Source organism: Barbus barbus, assembly GCF_936440315.1.
Source record: "Barbus barbus genome assembly, chromosome: 40".
NCBI classification, from domain to species: domain Eukaryota; kingdom Metazoa; phylum Chordata; class Actinopteri; order Cypriniformes; family Cyprinidae; genus Barbus; species Barbus barbus.
Genome location: NC_136718.1, coordinates 1536219 through 1559743, shown reverse-complemented (window position 1 = coordinate 1559743; position 23525 = coordinate 1536219). Strand labels below are relative to the sequence as shown.

General features: G+C 41.5%; 1 protein-coding gene across 6 annotated transcripts in view; it reads left to right on the top strand.

Moving 5' to 3' along the window:
* Window positions 1-23525, top strand: part of raf1a (Raf-1 proto-oncogene, serine/threonine kinase a) — a 29358-nt gene that overhangs the window by 5181 nt on the left and 652 nt on the right. For 2 of the 6 annotated variants that reach the window (XM_079401190.1, XM_079401191.1), the window contains exons 4-17: window positions 1112-1214; window positions 1295-1452; window positions 2286-2378; window positions 3483-3627; window positions 4504-4557; window positions 9194-9218; window positions 9344-9453; window positions 10978-11095; window positions 11190-11274; window positions 15662-15838; window positions 15941-15987; window positions 17661-17779; window positions 17866-17997; window positions 19217-19351. In XM_079401190.1, coding sequence (XP_079257316.1) covers window positions 1112-1214; window positions 1295-1452; window positions 2286-2378; window positions 3483-3627; window positions 4504-4557; window positions 9194-9218; window positions 9344-9453; window positions 10978-11095; window positions 11190-11274; window positions 15662-15838; window positions 15941-15987; window positions 17661-17779; window positions 17866-17997; window positions 19217-19351 — 1501 coding nt within the window. The remainder of the gene's footprint in view (window positions 1-1111; window positions 1215-1294; window positions 1453-2285; window positions 2379-3482; window positions 3628-4503; window positions 4558-9193; window positions 9219-9343; window positions 9454-10977; window positions 11096-11189; window positions 11275-15661; window positions 15839-15940; window positions 15988-17660; window positions 17780-17865; window positions 17998-19216; window positions 19352-23525) is intronic. The other 4 variants (XM_079401193.1, XM_079401194.1, XM_079401192.1 and 1 more) reach the window with 3 other exon arrangements.

The window sequence follows — 23525 nt, the reverse complement described above, 5'->3', positions numbered from 1 at the left end:
AAGTAAAGATCATGTTCCTTTTTCCATGTTCCAAGTTTCTTACCATAAATATATCAAAACTTTATTTTTGACGAGTAATATGCATTGCTAAGAACTTCATTTGAACAACTTTAACTTCCAGATTTTCAAATAGTTGTATCTCAGCCAAATATTGTCCTATCCTACCAAACCATACATCAATGGAAAACTATTTGAGAATAAGAAAAAAATCTAATAAAATGTATAGGACTGTTTATGTCACATTCTGTTGCAGATTTGAGATATGTTATTTAACTGAGTGTGGCAAGCAGTTTTTGGGATTACAGGATTTCCCCATTTAAGCAGATAGGACTCTGTGTCATGCTGCTGTCTCCATTGCCCTGTGCACTGGGGATCAGGATCAAGTGTACCACTGATGTAATACCAATTTAGCATTTTTAACACTTATATCATGTTTTATTATTATAACACAACTACAACATCTTTATTATGGCTATAAGTTTAAAGCATTAGAGTATTGCATCGTGAGATCAGAAAACCGAATCATGTATTGTTACACCCCTAGTATTTACTGGAGAAAACAAACGCTGTCACACACATTTGCTGGCTCTCACTAAATGCAGCATCAGAATCACATTGACTTTTAACAATCAATGAAGAATTAGAGGTTGACCGAAGATATGTCCAATACGATATTAACATGATATTGATTCCAATTAACTTAACAAGATCTACTTTACATTGCAATTGTATTAAATGGTACGGAATGTGCTGATGATGTAATTTGCATCACTCTCACTGCATATATACACTGTAAAAAAAAAAAAAGCTGAGAAAACTTAAGGCAACCAGCTTCCGCAGATTTTTGAGTTTTCTCAACTTGTTGTATTCAGTTTATACAACAAAAAGTTGAGAACTCAAAAATCTGCTAAAAAATAAGTTGAGAAGACTCAAAAATCTGCTGAAGTTTTCTCAGCTTTTTCTCCCAGTGTACATACCTTAGCACTGATGTAATACCGTATATATTGGCCTTCAGAGTGGGGCAGAAACAAGCACTCAGTGGGCGAGTACAGAGTGCTGCTCACACAGTTTTTGCTTGATGTCCTGAGCTAACTTACGTTTATGTTTGCAGCAAGAAGTCTCGTATGGACTGGAACACAGACTCTTCCTCACTCATTGGGGAGGAACTTCTAGTGGAGGTTTTGGACCATGTTCCCTTAACTACACACAATTTTGTAAGTGCTGCTATCTTGAACATTTCTTTTCACAGTTAACATCAAAAGAGTCCTGAATCTGGTATTTATTTAATTTTCAGGTTAGAAAAACATTTCTGAAATTGGCTTTCTGCGACATATGCCAGAAGTTCCTGTTAAATGGTTTCCGTTGCCAAACATGTGGCTACAAGTTCCACGAGCACTGCAGCACAAAAGTGCCCACAATGTGTGTCGACTGGACCAACATCAGACAACTTCTGTGAGTGTTTCTTATAGTCACTGAATATATCTGACAACTTAAAAATAGGGTTTGCACAATCAAAAAAACTAATTCTAATTATTTACATAATATGTGACCCTGGAGCACAAAACCAGTCTGAAGTCTCTGGGGTATATTTGTAGCAATAGCCAACAATACATGGCATGGGTCAAAATTATCAATTTTTCTTTTATGCCAAAAATAATTAGGATATTAAGTAAAGATCATGTTCCATGAAGATATTTTGTAAATTTTCTTCCGTAAATATATCAAAACTTCATATTTGATGAGTAATATGCATTGCTAAGAACTTCATTTGAACAACTTTAAAGGTGATTTTCTCAATATTTAGATTTTTTTGCACCCTCAGATTCCAGATTTTCAAATAGTTGTATCTCGTCCTGTCCAAAACAAACCATACATCAATGGAAAAGCTTATTTATTCAGCTTTCAGATGATGTATAAATCTCAATTTCAAAAAATTGACCCTTATGACTGGTTTTGTGGTCCAGGGTCACAAATGATCAGATCAGATCAACTGCAAATTGTCACATTAGTATTCGCTGCAAAAGGCCCAGTGTTAATAATTCAGATTTTTCATCATAGTAACGGATGAATAAACCATTAAATAGACTGACGGACTCATAATGTGCAGCCTGCTCTCAGTAAGTGTAGTTGGTTGGTGGTTCACTGACTGTGGACTAACAAAAATACTTCACATTCAGGTAGTGTTTCAAGCTTGAATATTTCATATGGTGGGAAAAAACGAAGTGAGCAGGATTATTCCAGAATGCATGCTTGATGTGAAAGGCTGACTGCTATGCATTTGACAGATTGTTTCCGACTCCTGGTGAAGGTGGGACTCCATCTCTACCTGCACTTACCTCTCGGAGAATGAGGGAATCCCTGACGAGGATCCCTAGCAGGTATCAGCTGCTTTCTGTAAATGTGTAATGGACCAAAAACACTCTTCTGGATTTACAAACACATTGTTTGCTCGGTTGCATACATCCATAATACTTTGTTTAATAATACTTGTTTGAGAGATGTCCTATTACTTCCACAGGCAACCAGATTGATGTTTTTGTCTGATGGATAGGAAAATTAAAACGGAAAAATGTACAATAGACTTACTTTGAAGAAGGGACCTGAGCTCTCTCTAACCTGAATTTAGCCTGATTTGAACGCTCTGTTACAAGTCTGATTTGTGACTTCAATGGAAACGCCCATTGCTAACATCTTTGCATATGAAACAAGCACTGCATGTGGAACTCTCTTGAGAACTTATATACTTATGCTGCACTGTAGCCCCACTCCCATAGAAACCCATGTCTGCTGACAAGATTTCTGCAATCTCACACCAATAGTATCATCATAACTAACACAGTGAAAACATGACGTAGATACGAGACTCATTGAGCACACTCTTAAATATAAAGGTTCTTTATTGGCATCAATGGTTCTCTGAAGAACCTTGAACATCCATGGAACCTGTCAAATGCAGAAAAGTTTCTTTATAGTCGAAAAAGGTTGTTTAGATTTTTAAAATGTTCTTCAAACTGGTTCTTTTAGGAACTGTTCACTGAAAGGTTCTTTGGGGAACCAAAAATGTCTCAATGGCATGACTGCAAACACCCTTTGGAGCCTTTATTTTTAAGAGTGCAGTGTAAACTGTGTCATTGATTATAACGAGAGTTTTGGCAAAAATGCAGAAATTAAATTACTGATAGATTCGCTCTGATCTTGAACTGACTGCTCCAGAAATTATCTATGTGATATTAGTAATTTTCAATACTATTTAGGGCAGAAAGGGTTGATAGTATGCAGATTGGGACGCTGGGAATCTTTGATCGCTTTCTGTATATAAAATCATCACAAAATGGGCAAGAAATGCAGTTTCAGATTATTATACAAGTCCCCCCACCACCCCCAAATCTAGTCTCTAGATACAGCAAGTCTTTTTTTACATAAAATTGTCAGTTTATATGCTGTAGTCTGAGATGTGTTCATTTGTCACATGTTTCCATTAGCTGTGTGCACAGACATTCAAACCCTCACGTCTTCAATTTCACCAGCGCTTACCCCCCGTCTGGAGCGGCTCTGACGCAGAGACTGCGCTCCACCTCCACTCCCAACGTCTGCACCACAGTGGCTGTCGACTGCAGCCAGATCCAGGTAAACTCCACCTAACAATCCCCTGCTCCTCTCGCTTATTTCAGTCATGAAGACATTTAGTCTTGACATTCTCTATCCTATCCTTTCTTGATCTCCACTTACACTGCCAGTCAAACGTTTTTGAAGTCAGATTTTTTTGTTTTTTTTCAAGAATTCCCTTCTGTTCACCAAGCCTTCATTTATTTGATCCAAAATACAGCAAAAGCAGTACAAATTTAGAATATTGTCACTATTTAAAATAACTGTTTTCTATTCGAATATGAAATGTAATTTATTCCTGTGATCAAAGCTGTATTTCCAGCATCATTACTCCACTCTTCAGTGTCACATGATGCTTCAGAAATCATTCTTATTCTGACTTGCTGCTCAAAAATATTCATTATTATGTTGAAAGCTGAATGGTATGTAAATGCTGATCTTGGGTCTCTCTGTTCATCAAAGAATCCTGAAAAAAAACTGTTTTAAATATTGATAATAATAATATTAATAATAAATGTTTGTTGAGCAGTAAATCAGTATATTATTATGATTTCTGAAGCATCATGTGACACTGAAGACTGGAGAAATGATGCTGAAAATACAGCTTTGATCACAGAAATAAATTACATTTCATATTCGAATAGAAAACAGTTATTTTAAATAGTAAACATGTTTCACATTATTACTGCTTTTGCTGTATTTTGGATCAAATAAATGCAGGCTTGGGGAGCAGAAGAGAATTCTTTCAAATCTTACTTACTTGTAGTCTATCTGATCTCCACAAGCTTCATAAAATACATTTTATAAACTGTCAGATTTGCCGTTCTCCTCTCTCTGTCATTCCCCTTGTTCCTTTTTCTCTTCACTGCCATGTTGTTGTACCACGCCGGGGAGTAGCTCGACACGTCTCCGAGCTCCTGGTGCCCTCAGCAGATTGGTCTGAAGAGAAGAGTAGGTATTGTTCTCTTCAGTGAGGCTGTGCTTAAAACAGAGTGCAGCTGTCTTGTTGCCTCGCTGCCCAGGTGTAAGGTAGTGGCTTTACATATAGATACTTTTCTTCACTGCCTGAGAGGACAGCAGTTTGCACGTGTGTGGATGCAGCCTGCATTTGGTGTGGAGGGGCTGAGCCAGTCTATAAGCTGCTGTGCTTAATTATTAGTTTTTTCCATGTTGCAATAAAGCCTACTCTTCAATTCAAAGCTTGTTACTCTTTCAAATTTACAAGGGACAGTTCACCCAAGCATTATTTAGTCACCCTTGTATGTATCTAATTTTGTGTTCCACAGAAGAAGGAAGTTTTAAAAATGTCTCAGTGTTTCCGTGTGCTAAACGTCAGTGGGTTCTGATGTTCCTTAAAATGCATACAGATTGAGAATGACATGGGGGTAAACGATGAGCCTTTATTTGAACTGTTCCACTAAGTCTGAGATCGGGATGGTTGTACAATTTTTCGTTTTTATTTTAAAATATATATATATATTTTTATTTTAAAATCCTATCACTAAAATGTGATAATAGAAATAACTAATATAAAACATGAACATGTTTACATTTTGTAGATGCATTTATTATTTGCATGCATTAAAAATGAAAATTAGGTAAAAAGAGAAACCTTTAATTCAAAAGCAGCAAACAAGTTTAAATAAACTTAATTTTTTTTAAATATAGTTTTGGAACCTTTACATTTCCCTATTTTGTGCAGTTTTTGTAGGTCCAGTAGACACAATGTGTACTGTCGTAAAATTACATGTAATGTCAAATACAGTTTTTCACGGTTTATAGTCGGGGAGCTTACCATTAACCAATTTAAAGGTTTTTACTGTATAAGTCTTTTACTGTTAAAATCACAATCTTTTTTTTACAGTGCACTATAGACCATACAAAAGTCACTGTATGTGCCCCTCACAGCACTTCAATAAATTACGTTACGTTGCTCTAAATTTTAAACTTGTTTGAAATTTAGTGGACTCATTTTTTAAGTGTTTCAATCTTGATCAGCAAGACAGCAGCTATGAGCAACATCCTATGACACTGTGAGAGGAAAGAGTGTGAGACAATGGGAAGTGGGATCTAAAAAGAAACCGATCAGTCAAACCATCAAAGTGGTTTGTGTCTAAGCAAACTCTTAAACTTTCTCCTCATGCTTCTGTTCTGTGCGTGTATGACCACAAGCCCTTTCTTGGTGTTGCTTGTTGTCAAGAATCAACTCTCTGGAACATTAAGATAGGAATTACAGGATCGTAAATACAGTAGAGAATGGTCTAGTTTGTGATTAGTTGTGTACAGTGCACATCATAACATAAGCAAGACTACAGAAAATTGTATAAAATAGTGCTTTAAAACAATTAATTGCATCCAAAATAAACGTTTTTGTTTACATGATATATGTGTGTGTAATGTGTATATTTATTATGTGTATATAAATACACACATATGCATGTATATATTTTAGAAAAAAAATAGTTAATGTATTAAATATATTTTTTATAATATAAATTATATGAATATAAATATTTTCTAAATATATACTGCATGTGTATTTACAGTGATGTGAAAAAGTGTTGGCGCCCTTCCTGATTTTTATTTTTTTTGCATGTTTGTCACACTTTAATGTTTCAGATCATCAAACTAATTTAAATATTAATCAAAGATAACATGCAGTTTTTGAATGAAGTTTTTTATTATGAAGGGAAAACAAAATCCAAACCCACATGGCCCTGTGTGAAAAAGTGTTTGCCCCCTAAACCTAATAACTGGTTGGGCCACCCTTAGCAGCAACAACTGCAATCAAGCGTTTGTGATAACTTGCAATGAGTCCGTTACAGCGCTGTGGAGGAATTTTGGCCACTCATCTTGGCAGAATTGTTGTAATTCAGCCACATTGGAGGGTTTTCGAGCATGAACCGCCTTTTTAAGGTCATGTCACAGCATCTCAATATGATTCAGGTCAGGACTTTGACTAGGTCACGCCAACGTCTTCATTTTATTTTTCTTCAGCCATTCAGAGGTGGATTTGCTGGTGTGTTTTGGATCATTGTCCTGCTGCAGAACCCAAGTTCGCTTCAGCTTGAGGTCACGAACAGATGGCCGGACATCCTTCAGGATTTTTTGGTAGACAGCTGAATTCATGGTTAATTTATCACAGCAAGTCTTCCAGGTCCTGAAGCAGCAAAACAGCCCCAGACCATCACACTACCACCACCATATTTTACTGTTGCTATGATGTTCTTTTTCTGAAATGCTGTGTTACTTTTACACCAGATGTAATGGGACACACACCTTCCAAAAAGTTCAACTTTTGTCTCATCAGTACACATAGTATTTTCCCAAAAGTCTTGGGGATCATCAAGATGTTTTCTGGCAAAACTAAGAAGAGCCTTTATGCTCTTTTTGCTCAGCAGCGGTTTTCTTCTTGGAACTCTGCCATGCAGGCCATTTTTGCCCAGTCTCTTTCTTATGGTGGAGTCATGAACACTGACCTTAACTGAGGCAAGTGAGGCCTGCAGTTCTTTAGATGTTGTTGTGGGGTCTTTTGTGACCTCTTGGATGAGTCGTCGCTGTGCTCTTGGGGTAATTTTGGTCGGCCGGCCACTCCTGGGAAGGTTCACCACTGTTTCATGTTTTCTCCATTTGTGGATAATGGTTCTCACTGTGGTTCGCTGGAGTCCCAAAGCTTTAGAAATGGCTTTATAATCTTTTCCAGACTGATAGATCTCAATTACTTTCTTTCTCATTTGTTCCTGAATTTCTTTGGATCTCAACATGATGTGTAGCTTTTGAGGATCTTTTGGTCTACTTCACTTTGTCAGGCAGGTCCTGTTTAAGTGATTTCTTGATTGCGAACAGGTGTGGCTAAAGAACTCAGGTGTGATGAACCACAGTCATGTTTTAACGGGGGGGGATTACTTGTGTTATCTTTGATTAATATTTGGATTAATATTTAAATTTGTTTGATGATCTGAAACATTAAAGTGTGACAAACATGCAAAAAAATAAAAAATCAGGAAAGGGGCCAACACTTTTTCACACCACTGTATACATACATAATAAATATACACAGAACACACATACAGTATCTCACAAAAGTGAGTCCTCACATTTCAGCGCAAATTTTAGTATATCTTCTCAAAGAACAATACCACACAAATGAAACTTGCATATATTTTAGAGTAGTCAATGTGCAGCTTGTATAGAAGTACAAATTTACTGTCTTCTAAAAATAACTCAACATATAGCCATTATTGTTCAAATGAACTTGTCAAAACTGTATCCAAGTGTCAATATTTTGTAGGGACACCATTGTTATCTAGCACTGCCTTAATCCTTCATGGAGTTCACCAGAGCTGTACAGGTTGTTGCTGGCATCCTCTTCCACTCCTCCATCACGGAGCTGCTGGATGTTAGACACATGGTGCTTCTCCACCTTCTGCTTGAGGATGCCCCACATGTGCTCATTAGAGTTCAGGTCTGGAGATATACTTGGCCACTCCATCACCTTCACCTTCAGCTTCATCAGCAAGGCAGTGTCATCTTGACGGTGTGTTTGTGGTGGTTATGTTGGAAAACAGTTTCTGAAGGGAGGGCATCATCTTCTGCTTCAGAAAGTCACAGTACATGTTGGAATCCATGTGTCCCTCAAGGAACCGCAGCTCCCCTGTACCAGCAGCACTCATGCAGCCCTAGACCATGATGCTACCACCACCATGCTTGACTGTAGGCAAGGCAAAATTTTCTTGGTACTCCTCACCAGGGCATTGCCACACATGCTGGACACCATCTGAGCCAAACGAGTTTACCTTAGACTCATCAGACCACTGGACATGGTTCCAGTAATTCATGCTCATGGCCAGGTTGTCTTCAGCAAACTGTTTGCAGGCTTTTTTGTGAGCCAGCTTCAGAAGAGGCTTCCTTCTGGGACGATGGCCATGCAAACCGTCTTGTTGCAGTGTGTGGCGTATGGTCTGAGCACTGACAAGCTGAACTTCCACTTCTGCAACCTCTAAAGCAATGCTGACTGCACTCATGCGTCTGTTTTTTTTAGCCAGCTTCTGCACCTGAAGTACAGCACAAGGACTCAACTTCTTCGATCGACCCTTGCGAGGCCTGTTCTGAGTGAAACCCGTCTTGGAAAGCCTCTGTATGACAGTGGCCACTGTACTGTAACTCAGTTCCAGGCTATTACCGGACTTCTTATAGCCTAGGCCATCTTTGGGGAGAGCAACAATTCTAATTCTCAAATCCTCAGAGAGTTCTTTGCCATGAGGTGCCATGTTGAATACTGCTATACAAGTTTCACATTGACTACTCTAAAATATATCCAAGTTGCATTTCTATAGTATTGTCCCTTGAAAAGATATACTAAAATGATTGCCGAAATATGAGGGGTGTACTCACTATTGTGAGATACATTTGTACATTATGCAAACAAAAACTTTTTTTTTCAAATGATTAATCATGATTAATCATTTGACAGCACTAGTATAAAATGTGCAAAATGTGCTTCTGTCTTGCAGTGTGCCTTAGAGTGAAAAGATTGATGAGCAATTCTGTAATTTCTTAATTTTTTTTCTGTTTGCTTTTCATGTAGGACGCCATACGTATTCACAGCTCAGGTAAGAATAAATCATCAAAACATATTCATGTGGATGCAATAAAAAAATGTGTTTGCTGTAGTTTAATTAGGGCATACAGTCCATATGGATCAGGTTAATGTTTTTTTTTAACCATCTCTCTACAGCTAGCAGTTCTCCAAATCAGAGCCCTACAGGCTGGAATCAACCATACATACCCACCCCGGCCCAGAGAGAGCGGGCACCATCCCTTAACCCTCAGGAGAAATTCAAAATTGTAAGCTTTGTGAAGCTCCGTCCTAATTCTGTTTGGTCATTAGTAAAGCAGTATTGTAGGAGACTCGGATGCTAAGCCCAGGAGAATCGAGTCCGTCTTCAGCAGGACTCGTTATTGAGAATGTGCTGTTGTTGTGCTGCAGTCATCAAGTCTAACTAAAGGCATTGAAACATTGTAGTTAGGGTGTCTATACATTTTAGGGAGCAATCTTTAGAATAGAAGACAAAGCATTCAGGACACAACATTAAAGGGGTCATATGATGCGATTTCAAGTTTTCCTTTCTCTTTGGAGTGTTACAAGCTGTTTGTGCATAGATAAGATTCCTGAAGTTACAAAGACTAAATTCTCAAACCCAAAGAGATATTCTTTATAAAAGTTAAGACTTATGCACGCCTTCCTAAAACAGCTCATTTAAACACTGTGGAGTGTGGAGAGATTTTTTATAACACCGCCCGAAAGTTTACGCAAAAAAAGAAGGCGGGACTATTAATCATGCTGTGGTATTGTTGCTGCCGCCGGCGCCTTGTCCTGGAGACGCTGTGTTTCGTTGTGAGAGTGAAAGTACTTTGTTTGGGCTTCCAAAAGAGCACACAACTAGAAATCAGTGGTTAAGTTGTATTTACAACACTGTTCCAGAACAGTTCAACCCAAATATTGGAGTGTGTGCAGCGCATTTTACGGAGGACTATTTCCTGCAGCTGGAAGAGTAGTCTACAATGCTGGCTTACACAAAGACTGTTTCTATAAAGTGGGACAATTACAACTGAAAGGACAGTCTGACGCTTCTGAGCCTGTACGTTTTCATATTTAAAGAATTTGCCACTGATGATTCAAATGCCAGTTTTGAGCAGTGTAGAGTAGCGCTTGTTGTTTGTCGTTTCTCCGATCACAAATGCAGACATGGTAATGCCTGTAAAAAGACAGTATGAGTCATTATAATCAGTAATTATGTCCCCACTGGATGCAACAAATGCCTCGTTTATAATGGGTTTTATTGTTTTTTTGTCGTCGCGCTGGGACAAAGGCATTGATATATTTTATGATCGGTCATTGCAAGTTTATTTCAGTTGAAACAGCTCAGCCTTACATTTTAGTCTAGGACTAGGCTTAAGCCTTGTCTGTGAAACCGGGGATAAAGTGTTTATTAATCTTAGTCAGTGTAAATTTCAACATTTACTAATGTGTTCATAAAATCAAAAGTTGTATTTATTAATATTATGGATTATGGATGTATTAATATTATGGACCTGAGATAACTTGAACTAAAAATGAACTGTTGTACTTTTATTAACTATCATTACATTAGCAAAGACATTAGCTGTAACAAATCTATTGCTCTTTGTTAATGTAATGTAGTGCATTAACTGATAGTAACTAATGGGACCTTATTGTAAAGTGTTACCAGAAAATGTGTGCAATTGTTGTGAAAGAATGTTAATAACAATAAAAATAATGGTCTTGAAAGGTTTTTTGATTTGTTCACCCACATCATTAGGTGCTTAACATTAGTTACTGTTTTTTAGCGGCCAAGGGATAAGAGAGACTCAAGCTATTACTGGGAGATTGAAGCTAACGAGGTCATGCTGCTGAACAGGATTGGCTCGGGCTCCTTTGGAACCGTATACAAAGGGAAATGGCATGGTAAGTAGTGGTTAACCCTGCCAGCTTCAGTTAAACCTAGCTGTCACTGATAACAAGTTATGACCCGGTTAACTTGTGCTTTAACACGCTGTAGGTGATGTGGCTGTGAAGATATTAAAAGTCACCAACCCAACACCGGAGCAGTTTGAAGCCTTCCGCAATGAGGTGGCGGTTCTTAGGTGAGATGTTGAGACTGATTGTCAACAGGCCACTGTCCCCAGTTTAAAAGGGGTGATGTTTTAGAGCAGTTTGTTGCCGGATTTGTTTGTTGATGGGCAACAATTTTTTTTTTACCTGCAGAGGCATGCTGCGTGGATCTAGTGTAGGCAGAATATACATTTTTATATTTTCCAAGCAATATTGCAGCCTGTCATATTACAGTAATTCACCCAGCAATTAATATACTGTCCCAATGTACTCATTTAGTGGTTTAATGACTATCCAGTTAAGTGAATTGAATTTAATGCCAGAACAATGTTACTTACTGTCACACACAGGAGAGTAATTGTCCATCGACTTCCAAAATATTAATAAACAACATTTCATTTAAATAGAAAAATATATAATGCTATGTGGTTAGGCAACATATGACCATTTTTAGGATAACATTTTTACGAAAAATTATACAGTCATATATGATGTATAAAATTGCTTGTACAGATGTGGCCTTTGAGAATGTGCGTGGAAGGGAAAGATCTCCAGCAAGTGCATGTTCATGATTTAGTGCTAAATAATATTTTACATGTGTTTCATGTGCATTTGATCACTGATATATGGTGAAAACAAAGACCAGAAATCAACAAATAATGGAGTGAAAAGACTAGACAGATAAGGAGCAAACATTAGGCTACCATGCACGAATTGAGTGTGGTTCTCTGAATCTAATATTAGGATAAAGCCAGGCTTTTTTTAGCTTCATATATTCCAATACAACCTAAACCATTATTCAGTCAGGACCACTCTGATTAAGATTAGTGTAGAGGTCCTGAACATTATTTTTGGCAGCAGGCTTGAGAGGTTCAGATTTTGAGCTATCCACAGGCAAACCTTACTGAGGTTTGAACCCCCCTGAAGTCTAAGCAATTGCCACATATTTTTATATGCAATAGTTACAGTATGTATTCCATGCAAAGTAATATAGTACTGTGAATAAATTTGGGCAAATTGAGCATGGTGAGCTGGATAGATGATATATCTCCTTGGGTGAGCAGTTAAGTGATGATCATGTATCTGCATAAGGAGGAGCTGGGGATGGAGGAGGGTAGGCATATGTCTGTGCGACAGACTCTGGCAAGTGTGAGTACGGATTCACTTATATATCTTATTTAATTATAGTGGGAGGAGTTACGATCAGCTGAGCGTCAGCTGATGCTTCAGGCACGCCGTGGTCTGCCTGAAATACGCTGAACTAGATGAGTCTAATTAAAGAAAATGTATTTATTAAAGAGAACAATATTTACAATCACAGTATTAACAGTTGCAGTATAGGCCCTTAAATCTTTTGCCACCTGTGTTTTTTTTTGTTTTTTATTTGCCAGACACCGCTAACATTTTCAGGGCCTTTCGCACCGCAGGAACCTTTTCATAGTACCCAAACTAATTGTGGAAACTACCCACTTTTTGGCGTGTTCGCACTGCGGGAACTAGGAACGGTTTTAGTTCCAGGAGCTGCGTTTGGAGGAACTAAATTAGCTCCTACTTCAGTGGCGGTAATGCACCTATTTTCGTTGGTTGCCAGCCGCCGTTAAAAACCAAGAAGAAGAAGAAGAAGAAGAAGCCCCTACTTCAGAGTAAGGTCTAAAACAGTTCTAGGAACTATCCTGGGAAGTCTGGCCTAATGGTTAGAGAGTCGGACTCGTAATCGAAAGGTTGCGAGTTCGAGCCCCCGGCCGGCAGGAATTGTAGGTGGGGGGAGTGAATGTCCAGCGCTCTCTCCACCCTCAATACCACGACTGAGGTGCCCTTGAGCAAGACACCGAACCCCCAACTGCTCCCCGGGCGCTGCAGCATGGCTGCCCACTGCTCCGGGTGTGTGTTCACGGTGTGTGTGTGTGTGTGTGTGTGTGTGTGTGGATTTGTTCACTACTCACTGCTGTGTGTGTGCACTTGGATGGGTTAAAGGCAGAGCACCAATTTCGAGTATGGGTCACCATACTTGACAATACGTCACGACTTTACTTTACTTATCCGTGACGTAAGTGTATGCTTATTGGCTAAACGCGTATGAAAACGCCCTCACTCGCCATGATTTAAAACACGGTGTAAATATATACTGTGTAGACATTGTATCATACTGAGAACATTTATAAATGGCATTTACCTGAAGACTTTATTTACGGCGTTTTGTGCTTCTATCAGCCTCAATGAAATGTAACACTGCAAATTGTCGTTGGAGATTCTTAGTCAAGTCAAGTCAGCTTTATTTATATAGCTCTTTTAACAATACAGATTGTGTCAAAGCACTTAACAGTATCAAATTGGAGGATAGAGTGTCAGTAATGTATAATAATAAGATTAAACACTCAATTTTCAGTTAAAGGCATTTCGTTATTGAATTCAGAGATGTCATTGTCTAGTCCTCCTTTCCGTTCTTTCAGTCACTTGACGTATATGTCGAAATTCCCTGTCCATTATTGTGAAACCCACGAGACAACAAAAACACAGCTCTGATCACAGCATCCTCTGGCCTCCTGTTGTTAACGTTGTTCTTCTTTGTTTACATTGTTGAACGCCGCGTACAAATGACGTCGCTGTCGACCGGCTTACGTCACTTCTTAGTACCCACTGTCGGTGCGAATGCAACCCTTTAAATGGTACTGGGAAATAGTTCGCGCAAAATCGTCCCAGTACTTTAGTACTGTACTTTTAGTTCTGGAACTAAAGCAGTGCGAAAGGCCCTTTTGACTATTTTCAGAAAAATTTAATGGATCGAGTCCATCAACACCTCCACCATCACAGTCCTAAACCACTTCCTTGTCTAATATTTCATTCAGTAACATTAGGCAGTTTTCATTTATATGCTGTTCAGTGATTGCGTTATTTTATATATGCTTCTAAGTGCATATGTATGGAAGCCCATTTCTGCCACTGAATGAAATATATCACAGTTAACTGTGACTTTGTCTTGCAATTCTGAATTTTATCTCAGAATTGTGAGATATAAAATCACAACTGCAAGTTATAAAGTCAGAGAGAAATACAGTCAGAATTACCAGTCAGTCTTTCTTTCAGAAGTCAGTCTTTTTTCCTCAGAATTAGACTTTGGCCATTGAGTTTATATCCTGTAATTCAGACTTTTTAAATCACAGTTGAGAGTTTATTTGTCTTTTTTTTTTTTTTATAATATATTTAAAATACATTATGCTGGTTAGCTAGCTAATGATTACCCAGGGGGAATCAGATCATTTACAAGAGAGCTGCACACGTCTTTAAAATTTAACAATGACTTGGTTGCTGTTGTCACTGTTTTGCGAAATGGAAATATGACATGTGACATTAAATTTGTAACATTAACAGAGTGTTTAAAATAACACTAACATGTAGCTATGCACTGGAGAAAAGTGTCTTTTAAGCACATAAAAAGGCCACATCTGTACTATGATTTAAAGGGATAGTTCACCCAAAAATGTTAATTTTATGTTTATCTGCTTACCCACAGGGCATCTAAGATGTAGGTGACGTTGTTTCTTCAGTAGAACACAAACGAAGATTTTTAACTCAAACCGTTGCAGTCTGTCAGTCATATAATGGCAGTCAATGGTACCCACAGCTTTGAGAGAAAAAAAAAAACATACACAGACAAAATCAAATTAAACCCTGCGGCTCTTGATGATACATTGAGATCTAAAGACACGAAACGATCGGTCTGTGCAAGAAACTGAATAGTATTTATATCATTTTACCTCCGATTCACCACACGGTCCAACTGTCCTGAGCGCGTTCACAACAGCCGGTGCCTGACGCGTCTTCTTATTCTTCTTGCTTTACCGCCACCTCTCAAATGGACCATTGACACTCCTAATTGAGATTGTAGATAGAGTGTCAGTGGTCCATTTGAGAAATAGGTGGCAGTAATGCACTTATAAGTCCACGATCCGCCGTAAAGCAAGAAGAAGAAGAAGACGCATCAGGCACCGGCTGTTGTGAACGCGCTCAGGACAGTTGGACCGTGTGGTGGATCAGAGGTAAAAAAAACATATAAATACTGTTCAGTTTCTTGCACAGATCAATCTATTCGTGTCTTTAGACCTCAGTGTATCGTCAGGAGCCTCAGGGTTTAATTTGGTTTTGTCTGTGTATATTTTTTTTTCTCTCAAAGCCGTGAGTCCCATTGACTGACAGACTGCAACGGTTTGAGTTAAAAATCTTTGTTTGTGTTCTACTGAAGAAACAACGTCACCTACATCTTGGATGCCCTGGGGGTAAGCAGATAAACACAAAATTTCCATTTTTGGGTGAACTATCCCTTTAAGATTTCGGTCATATCGCCCACCCCTGTTGCCCTGCATGAGTAGTATGTTTGCGCTTGATGCATCTGAATTTTTGTTGTCTTTTTGCTGCCAACAGGAAAACCAGACATGTCAACATCCTGTTGTTCATGGGCTACATGACAAAAGAGAATCTTGCGATTGTGACGCAGTGGTGTGAAGGCAGCAGTCTCTACAAACACCTCCATGTGCAAGAGACCAACTTCCAGATGCTTCAGCTGATAGATATCGCCAGACAGACCGCTCAGGGCATGGAGTGAGTTTCACATCCTGCGACTGATGGAGGTGTTTTCATTCAGTGTGTATAACTTTATTGTATATGTCTCAATAATAATTTATCATGTTTTTTTTCTCACAGCTATCTGCACGCAAAAAACATCATCCACCGCGACATGAAATCAAACAGTATCCTTTTATGAGACCTCTAATTTCATTCTGTTGTTTAGAGGTTTAAAGGCAGATGGGATAGGTTTAGCCGTTAGCATTTAGTCTCTGTCCACTATCCATTCATGAAACATCTGATGCCTATTGTACACCGTAATGGTAAAAGCTTCCAGTAATTCCAGTGGAGATAAATCTTAATGCATAGAGTTCTGTGCAACAGTTTAAGGAAGGCCCTTATTTCTAATTTCTATACATGTATAAAAATAATGATTGAGTCACTTGCAGATGAACATTACTTCCATTACTGACTCTGTTTGTTGAAAAACAGAGCATATTGCAGCCATGAAAGCCATCAAACAATCTGGGCCAGAGATCACTGATTCTACCCAGAGGTGTCATGGCCATTCAAAGTGAGCCCCCTCAGATTTCTGACCCAAGTAGACAAAAAATAGCCAAATAATATTTGTTATATTTGATACAATCACACTGGCGTTATTAGATCGTTCACAGCATCAGCTGCTAAATTCAAATCTTTGTTTGCTGGCTGGCACTGAGCCAAAGACAGACACTGCATTGTGCTTATGAATGCAATAGCCAATCAGAGACGTTCAGATGAGTCATCACTGAAACGCGGTGTTTTGTTCACTTGCTCACTGACTGAATTATCTGGCGAATTCTCTCATCAGAAACAACAAAGTGCAGATGTGCATATGAATGTAAGTAAGATATTCATTTCACAGTGTAAACAGCTTCAGTGATTATAATGGGAGTTTTTGAGAGTGCCTGAACTCTGGCTAGACTGAATGAAAATGTTCTTTGATGATGTAAATGTTCGTTGCTCTCTGTAAAATGAAAGTGTTATAATTAGTAACTTACAATATTGTTATTAAATTCACATTAAATACAAAGTCGGTCGTATTAAAAATATGTTATGGCATGACAACCATATCTGGTACTTAAGTAAAAAGTTGGGTTTTTATGGGTAGTTAATAGATTACACTATTAGTCTACTTTGCTCATCACCATTTAGGCTATTGATCAAATAACAATCTATAAAGGTGCAAAACGCATGTACTTACACATATTTGAGAATCAAGATAATTCCTGATATAATCAACACGTTTGGAAATATTTCGAATAAAAACAAAACAAAAACATAAGCCTATACAGTGCTATTGTGGCTGCTGTGTGTCACATGACAAGCTCGACCCCCCCCCCCCCCCCCCCCACACACACACACACACACACGTGCCCCTTCAAAAATCATGAGTGCATGACACCCCTGATTCTACCCAACCTAAAAAGCCTGAAAAGCGCTATGAACAGAGGCTTATTAAAATGCGGATAAATCAACTCATCAATTTAAGGTGTAAGGCTCGTCTTCTTCCATTGTCAGTTGCGTTCATTCATGTTTTGTGTCTTCAATCTGACAACCCGTGTGAGCGTCGAGTCTAAGGAGGAGGATGCGGGAGAAACAAGATTTTGAATTTGAACTGCAGTGAATCTAACAGCCATTTAATTTGGGAAATAACATTCCTTGTTGTATCATGCCTGATATTTCTTGCAGCCAGTATAAAAGAGTCTTTATGCATGAAAATATAAGCTGCTTTCATCTTGCTGTCTAAGTGAGCTATTTTTGGCTAGAAGGAGCAGCACAGTTGACAGGTCCTTGCTGGACTTTAACTCAAGCACAGACATCTTCTTACATGAAGGCCTGACAGTGAAGATCGGAGATTTTGGATTGGCCACTGTGAAGGCCAGGTGGAGCGGTTCTCAACAGGTGGAGCAAACCTCGGGATCTATTTTATGGATGGTTAGTGCATTGCTCAAAACCCCGCTTCATTCTGAACAAGCATCTGTCATTGAGCTTTACCCACATTTATGCTCTTAACCCCTCAGGCTCCTGAGGTGATCCGGATGCAGGACAACAACCCGTACAGTTTCCAATCAGATGTGTATTCTTATGGTATTGTGCTGTTTGAATTAATGACAGGGGAGCTGCCCTACTCACAGATAGCGAACCGAGATCAGGTAACACAAAACCTGAAGGGCTGCAAAACAAGCTGCTCTTAGTCAAGGCACATGGTTTACCCAAATTATTAATGCTATACTAGGATTTTAATAGTTCACTTGAAATATATTACATTTATCTGCAGTTGTAGTGGGCAACATATAGCGAATGCATGACAAGCCTTTCAGTAAGCAAGAGGCTAATCTGAGGCTAATGGTTTATCCAGCATGACAAACTGTATTTGTGAACATGCATGCTGTATCTCTCCCAGTCTGACCCCAGGCGTGTTTTGTAGCGCCTCGGGACTAAATTTAGACACATAAACTAATCCGGGCCCCAGAGACTCCAGACCACGCTCTGGACTCACCCCCTAACCTCTGCCCTGTGTGTGAGTGTGAGTCTACTTGTATATGACTATACTTCTGAGGACCAAATGTCCTTGCATATATTGTGAAATACTTTGCCAACCCGCTAGTGAGGGCATTTGACTGGCCCCCCCCTAAGTTAAAAGGCTTATAAATCAGCCAAAAGATGTTTGTTTTTTAAATCTAGTCTTCTACACGTTTCTGTGAGGAGTGTGTTTAGGGTTAAATGAAGAAAATATAGAGATGATAGAGAAAATATCATTAACTTGATAGAAAATCAATGAAAGTCTATGAAATCTCTTCACTAAGATAGTGAAGCAAAAGCCTGTGTATGTGTGTGGTGTGTGTGTGTGTGTGTGTGTGTGGTTGGGTGTGTGTGTGGGTGTGTGTGTGTGTGTGTGTGTGGTTGGGTGTGTGTGTGTGGTTGGGTGTGTGTGTGTGTGTGTGTGTGTGGGTGGGTGTGTGTGTGTGGGTGTGTGTGTGTGGGTAGGTGTGTTCATTCTGTGTCATTTCGCCTCAGTAGTTGGGTGAATCTCACGAAAATCTCCAGCTCCTATTGTCATGAAAATAAATAAATAAACAAAATAGAATATAATCAATGAATAGAATTATGCTTCTTCTTATCATTATTATAATTATTTTGTTTGGTTTTTGATCCAAATGTGACCTGGGTGTGCTTTTGGCAGATTTTGTGATTCATCATTATTATGTTAAGATTATGAGAAAGTTTAGTCTATTGAAGACAGTTAGCTATTATTTAAACAAGTCCCACTATAAAAGACTTGCGCTGTTGTGTAGTTAATACTAAATATTTAATTGCATGTATTTACAGTGGTTCCCTGTGCTTTCTTAACCTTTTATCTGTTTCATTCAGATCATTTACATGGTTGGTCGGGGATATCTGTCTCCTGACCTCAGTAAGCTCTATAAGAGTTGTCCTAAAGCCATGAAGAGACTGGTGTCTGATAGTATCAAGAAGTCCAAGGACGAGAGGCCGCTTTTCCCACAGGTGTGTTTGCTTTCCTTTAACAGATTATCTAACTGAACATACATGAAGCAAAACGTCTCAGGTTACGTATTTAACCATGGTTCCCTGAAGGGAACGAGACGCTGCGTCAAAACGCATATGGGAGCGCCTTCAGCGTGACCAGGCTCTGAATATGATTTGTAATCAGGCAAACAAGGGGCGAGGCATCACGGGCGGGGTGACGTCACGACCAGGAAGTATAAAAGCATCAAGCATGAAGACCTCGTCCCGGCGCACTCTCGCCAGAACTCCCGGGAGCAGAGCGATCGGGGGGAAGGCGTACAGACGGAGCCTCGGCCACGTCTGTACCATAGCGTCCAGTTCCGGAGGAGCTGGAGGAACCAGAGGGGACATTGCGCTGACTCTCGAGTGGCGAAGAGGTCCACCTGTGCCTGGCCAAAACCTTCCACATCTGCTTCACCCCTCAGGGTGAAGCATCCATACCCCGGGCCTCGGCCCCTGTCTCGACAGGACGCCTGCTCCCACATAAAGATGCCCAGGAATGTGCACAGCTCTCAGTGATAGGAGCTTGCCCTGGGACCACACAAGGATCTGGTGTGCCAGCTTATACAAGGGGCGCGACCGCAGACCTCCTTGGTGGTTGATGTAAGAGACCACTGCTGTGCTGTCGGTGCGCACCCGCACGTGGTGATCTCTTAGGTCTGGGAGGAAGTGCTTGAGCGCACGGAACACAGCTAGGATCTCTAGCTGGTTGATATGCCACGTCAGGTGGCGACCACTCCACACACCGCGGGCAGGGTGGCCACTCATGACCGCACCCCAACCGGTGAGGGAAGCGTCCGTCGCTAGCGAGACGCGGCGACAAGGAGCTCCCAGCACCGGGCCCCGGGACAAGAACCAAGGATTCCTTCACATGTCTAAGGCACGGACAGCGGCGTGACACTTTGACAGCGCGGAGCGAGTCTTCCCTCAGGGAGACCCCCTTGGTCTTGAGCCACCACTGTAGGGGCCTCATGTACAGCAGGCCAGAAGGAATCACGCTGGACGCAGCTGCCATGAGCCCAAGCAGTCTCTGAAACTGCTTGACAGTGAATGGCTGGCCTTCTCACACTCTCTCGACTGCCGTGAGGGTCGACTCGATCCGAGCAGGGGTCAAACGAGCCTGCATCGTGGTCGAATCCCACACTACACCTGGATAAGTGGTTCTCTGAGCTGGAGAAAGCACACTTTCCTTGGCGTTTAGTCTTAACCCCCCCAAATCTTTCATGTGGGCGAGAACGACACCTCGATGCCGAATCGCCGCCCGCTCTAATTGAGCGAGGATCGACCAATCGTCGATATAATTGAGTATGCGGATGCCCTGCAGTCGCAACGGGACCAGTGCCGCATCCACACACTTGGTGAAAGTGCGGGGTGAGAGTGCTAGGCCGAGGGGAAGAACCCGATACTGATACGCTTTGCCCCCGAAAGCGAACCTCAGGAACTCCCTGTGAGGAGGATGGGTACATGGAAATAGACATCTTTGAGGTCTGTCGTGACAAATCAGTCCTCGGACCTGATTTGAGACACGATCTGCCTGACAGTGAGCATCTTGAACTTCAGCTTTCTGGCTGAGCGGTTTAGAAAACTCAAATCCAGTATGGGCCTCAGCCCCCCATCCTTCTTTGGAACAAGGAAGTACAGGCTGTAGCAGCCGGCGTGGACTTCGTGAGGAGGAACCAACTCGATGGCTTCCTTCCTCAGCAAAGTATCGACTTCCTGTTCCAAGACCAGAGCCTGCTCGGGGCGGACCGTAGTCACACAGACCCCGTTAAACAGCGGAGGTGGCCCATCGAACTGGATGGAATAGCCAGCCTCTACCGTCCGCAGGACCCAAAGAGACACATTCGGCAGTCGCTGCCAGGCTGCCAAACGATCTACTAAGGGAATCGGTCTCTCGAGACTGACCTCTGGTGTTAGAGAAGCGGCCAGACCGCTGCCTCGCTGCGGCGCACCGGCAGGAGACACGTAATCTGGTGGCCGAGGCGAGTTTCTCAGGCCCGCTGAAATCACAGGCGGAAGAACCTGAGAGTAATACTTGCTGGGACCTGCTGTGCCCTGGAACTGCAGGGTTGACAGACAAATCCCCGGAGGGCACCAAGGGGAGACGGTCACCGTGTGCCGCAGTGTAAGCCGCTCCACCCCAGTAGGGGTCGTCCTCCGTAGTCCTGGGGCTCACCCGTCACGACCTCTGAACGAACCAGACCCTGCAAGGCAGGACCCAAAGAGACACATTCGGCAGCTCGCTGCCCAATGATCTTCTAAGGGAATCAGTCTCTCGAGACTGACCTCTGGGTTCAGAGAAGCGGGTAGGGGTCGCCCTCCACGGTCCTGGGGCTCGCCCGTCAGGACCTTTTGCGCGAGGAGCTGGTATGCGGAGGAGGCTGCGCCCGCCCAGCAGCCACCTGAGTTTAGAGAGCGCGCATACCCTCTGCCCACCAAAGATGTTGTAAGCAGAGCAAGAGCCTTCAAAGGCGATGCCATAGAGGGAGACAGATAGCTCGCAAGCGTCTGTTCAACCCGCGGCATCGCCGCATTCCCGCGCTCATTCAGTTCCCGCGGGAACGAATGGCCGGGACGAAAAGATTTCACCCGTGATCTCGACACCTCGGTGAGGAGATCGGGGAAAACGGAAGGCTCCTGTGTAGAAGTAGCTCCTCACACTGGGGCGAGAGAGGCGGCGAAACCTCGTCAACGCTCGTCACGTCAACCTCCTTGGAGGAAGAGAGACGAAGCGTTGAGCCCTCGTCTCGGGGGGAAGAGACCACTTCCAAACCGAGAGACGGGGCGCCAGATCAGGCGCGGGAGGAGATAGGGACATGCCCGTCTGACTCTCGCCAGCCAGATCAGCCTTTTTCTTTATTTTTTTTCTCTCTCTGCAAGCCCCGCGAGCGCTGCCGCCGCTCTGCCTTTTTTTCTCTCTTTTTTACGGCAGAAGCGGTACCGGCTTGTTTGTCTCTTTGTGCTTGTGCAAACACTGCAGCTTACAAAGCTCATAGTTATATCATATTGGGGTGACAGAGGCGGTGAAACCTCCTCAGAGGAAGAGAGACGAAGCATTGAGCCCTCGTCCCGGGGGAAGAGACCGCTTCCACACCGAGAGACGGGGCGCCAGATCTGGCGGATACGGGAGGAGATAAGGACATGCCTGTCTCACACTCGCCAGCCAGATCAGCCTGCGAGCCCCACGAGTGCAGCCGCCGCTCTGCCTCGGCAGGAGCGGGACCGGCACCGCGTGGGGAGCTCGCGAAGGCTCCCTTCTCGAAGAGAGCCCTCCGGGTGCGGAGACCGATTCTGCGTGCTCCGCACCCAGCCAGACCACGCACAAATCGTGTGTGTCCTCGCTCGTGATATAGCGAGGGCAAGGATGCACACATGACTTAAAACGTGGTCTGAAAGCTTCACCCCTAAGCTTGCCCTTGGCTTTGGCATGATACTGAATGCTTTCCACTTAAAACTAGGACAAACAACAGTAAATAAGACTGACAAACACAGAGCGCTTCGCTGAATGACAAAAAGCTGACGCCGCACGTGCTTTTATACTTCCTGGTCGTGACGTCACCCCACCTGTGACGCCTCGCCCTTGTTTGACTGATTACACATCATATTCAGAGCCTGGTCACGCTGAAGGCGTTCCCATATGCGTTTCGACGCAGCTCGAAGTTCCTGGAAGGGAATCAGTGATGTTATAGAGTTGCTGCTTATGTTTTTCAGCATGTAATTTATTTAAATGTATTTGTAAAAATATTTAACCATTCACACTTGCTAAATGTGATTGGATTCCAATCAGATATGCATACAAATAGGATTTGGACTAAGCTTATTAGTATAGATAGGTATTTTACGCGCACACACATACACCCAATATCTTTCTTTTTCTCATTCGTTTAAATGTATTAAAATTATGCAATATTACTGCACTACTTTATTTAGAATTCTACATCTAGGGACACTTAGATAAAGTAACTAACTATAAATTAACTTCCTTTTGTCCGTCCAGTCAAATTTTAATACACGATTTTAATGCACTCTGTTCACATTGGGTGTTTCTTTACCTCCACTTAATGCATTAAAATGGTTTATCACAGCACTGTTGAATTCTGATTGGCTACAGAAAATGTAAATAAGAGAGCCCTGGCAGATGGAGTAATAACAC